The 564-nt window shown below is 77.8% G+C and overlaps 1 protein-coding gene across 3 annotated transcripts in view; it reads right to left on the bottom strand.

The window, feature by feature from the left end:
• The window catches only part of RAPGEF4 (Rap guanine nucleotide exchange factor 4), a 337,463-nt gene extending 336,910 nt beyond the window's left edge, over positions 1-553 (bottom strand). For all 3 annotated transcript variants that reach the window (XM_008064745.2, XM_008064747.2, XM_008064746.2), the window contains exon 1: positions 286-553. In XM_008064745.2, the coding sequence (XP_008062936.1) occupies positions 286-350 (65 nt within the window). In that variant the 5' untranslated portion in view covers positions 351-553. The remainder of the gene's footprint in view (positions 1-285) is intronic.
• Positions 554-564: the final 11 nt, after the last annotated feature.

Below are 564 nucleotides of genomic sequence, written 5' to 3'. Positions count from 1 at the left end.
TGGCGATTTCCACCCCCCACCCTCCCCGCTGCATTTTCTCCGCCACGTGTAAAAATCTCAGGCAGGTAGTGCCCCCACGAGAGGCGGGGGTCTGCGTCCTCCTGCATCCAGGAGAAGGACTTCACCCCCCACCCTCCCTCGCCCGGGGACCCCGGCCCCCCGGCAGCCCAGCCGCGCTGCGCCCAGGTGCGGGGCTGCGGCGCGGGGCGACAGTGCCCGCGGCGGGCTCGGGGCAGGTGCGGCCCCGCAGAGCCCGGCCCGGGCTGGGGACCCTGCCCGAGATACCTTTTATCCAGGCAGGCGATCCACTCGGCGGAGGAGGAAGAATGGGCAGCGTGCGCAGCGACCATGTTGGGCAGCGGCGCGCGGTGTCCCCGGCTGCGGCGACCTCCCGCGCTCGCTCGGCCTCCGCGTCCGCCTCCGCCTCGCCCGCCGCGCGGACCCCGCGCCTCCCCGCCCGCCTCGCGACCGGCGCGCCTGCGACGGGCCCGCCCTCCCCGCGGGCTCCCGCGGCCTGCCGGGGAGGGCGCCGGCGGGGGCGCGGCGAGGGAGGGGACCCGGGGG

The sequence above is a fragment of the Carlito syrichta genome, unplaced genomic scaffold (genome assembly GCF_000164805.1).
Source record: "Carlito syrichta isolate Samal-C Ts95f unplaced genomic scaffold, Tarsius_syrichta-2.0.1 Scaffold307991, whole genome shotgun sequence".
Lineage (NCBI taxonomy): Eukaryota > Metazoa > Chordata > Mammalia > Primates > Tarsiidae > Carlito > Carlito syrichta.
This window is presented reverse-complemented; position numbering and strand designations above follow the sequence as displayed.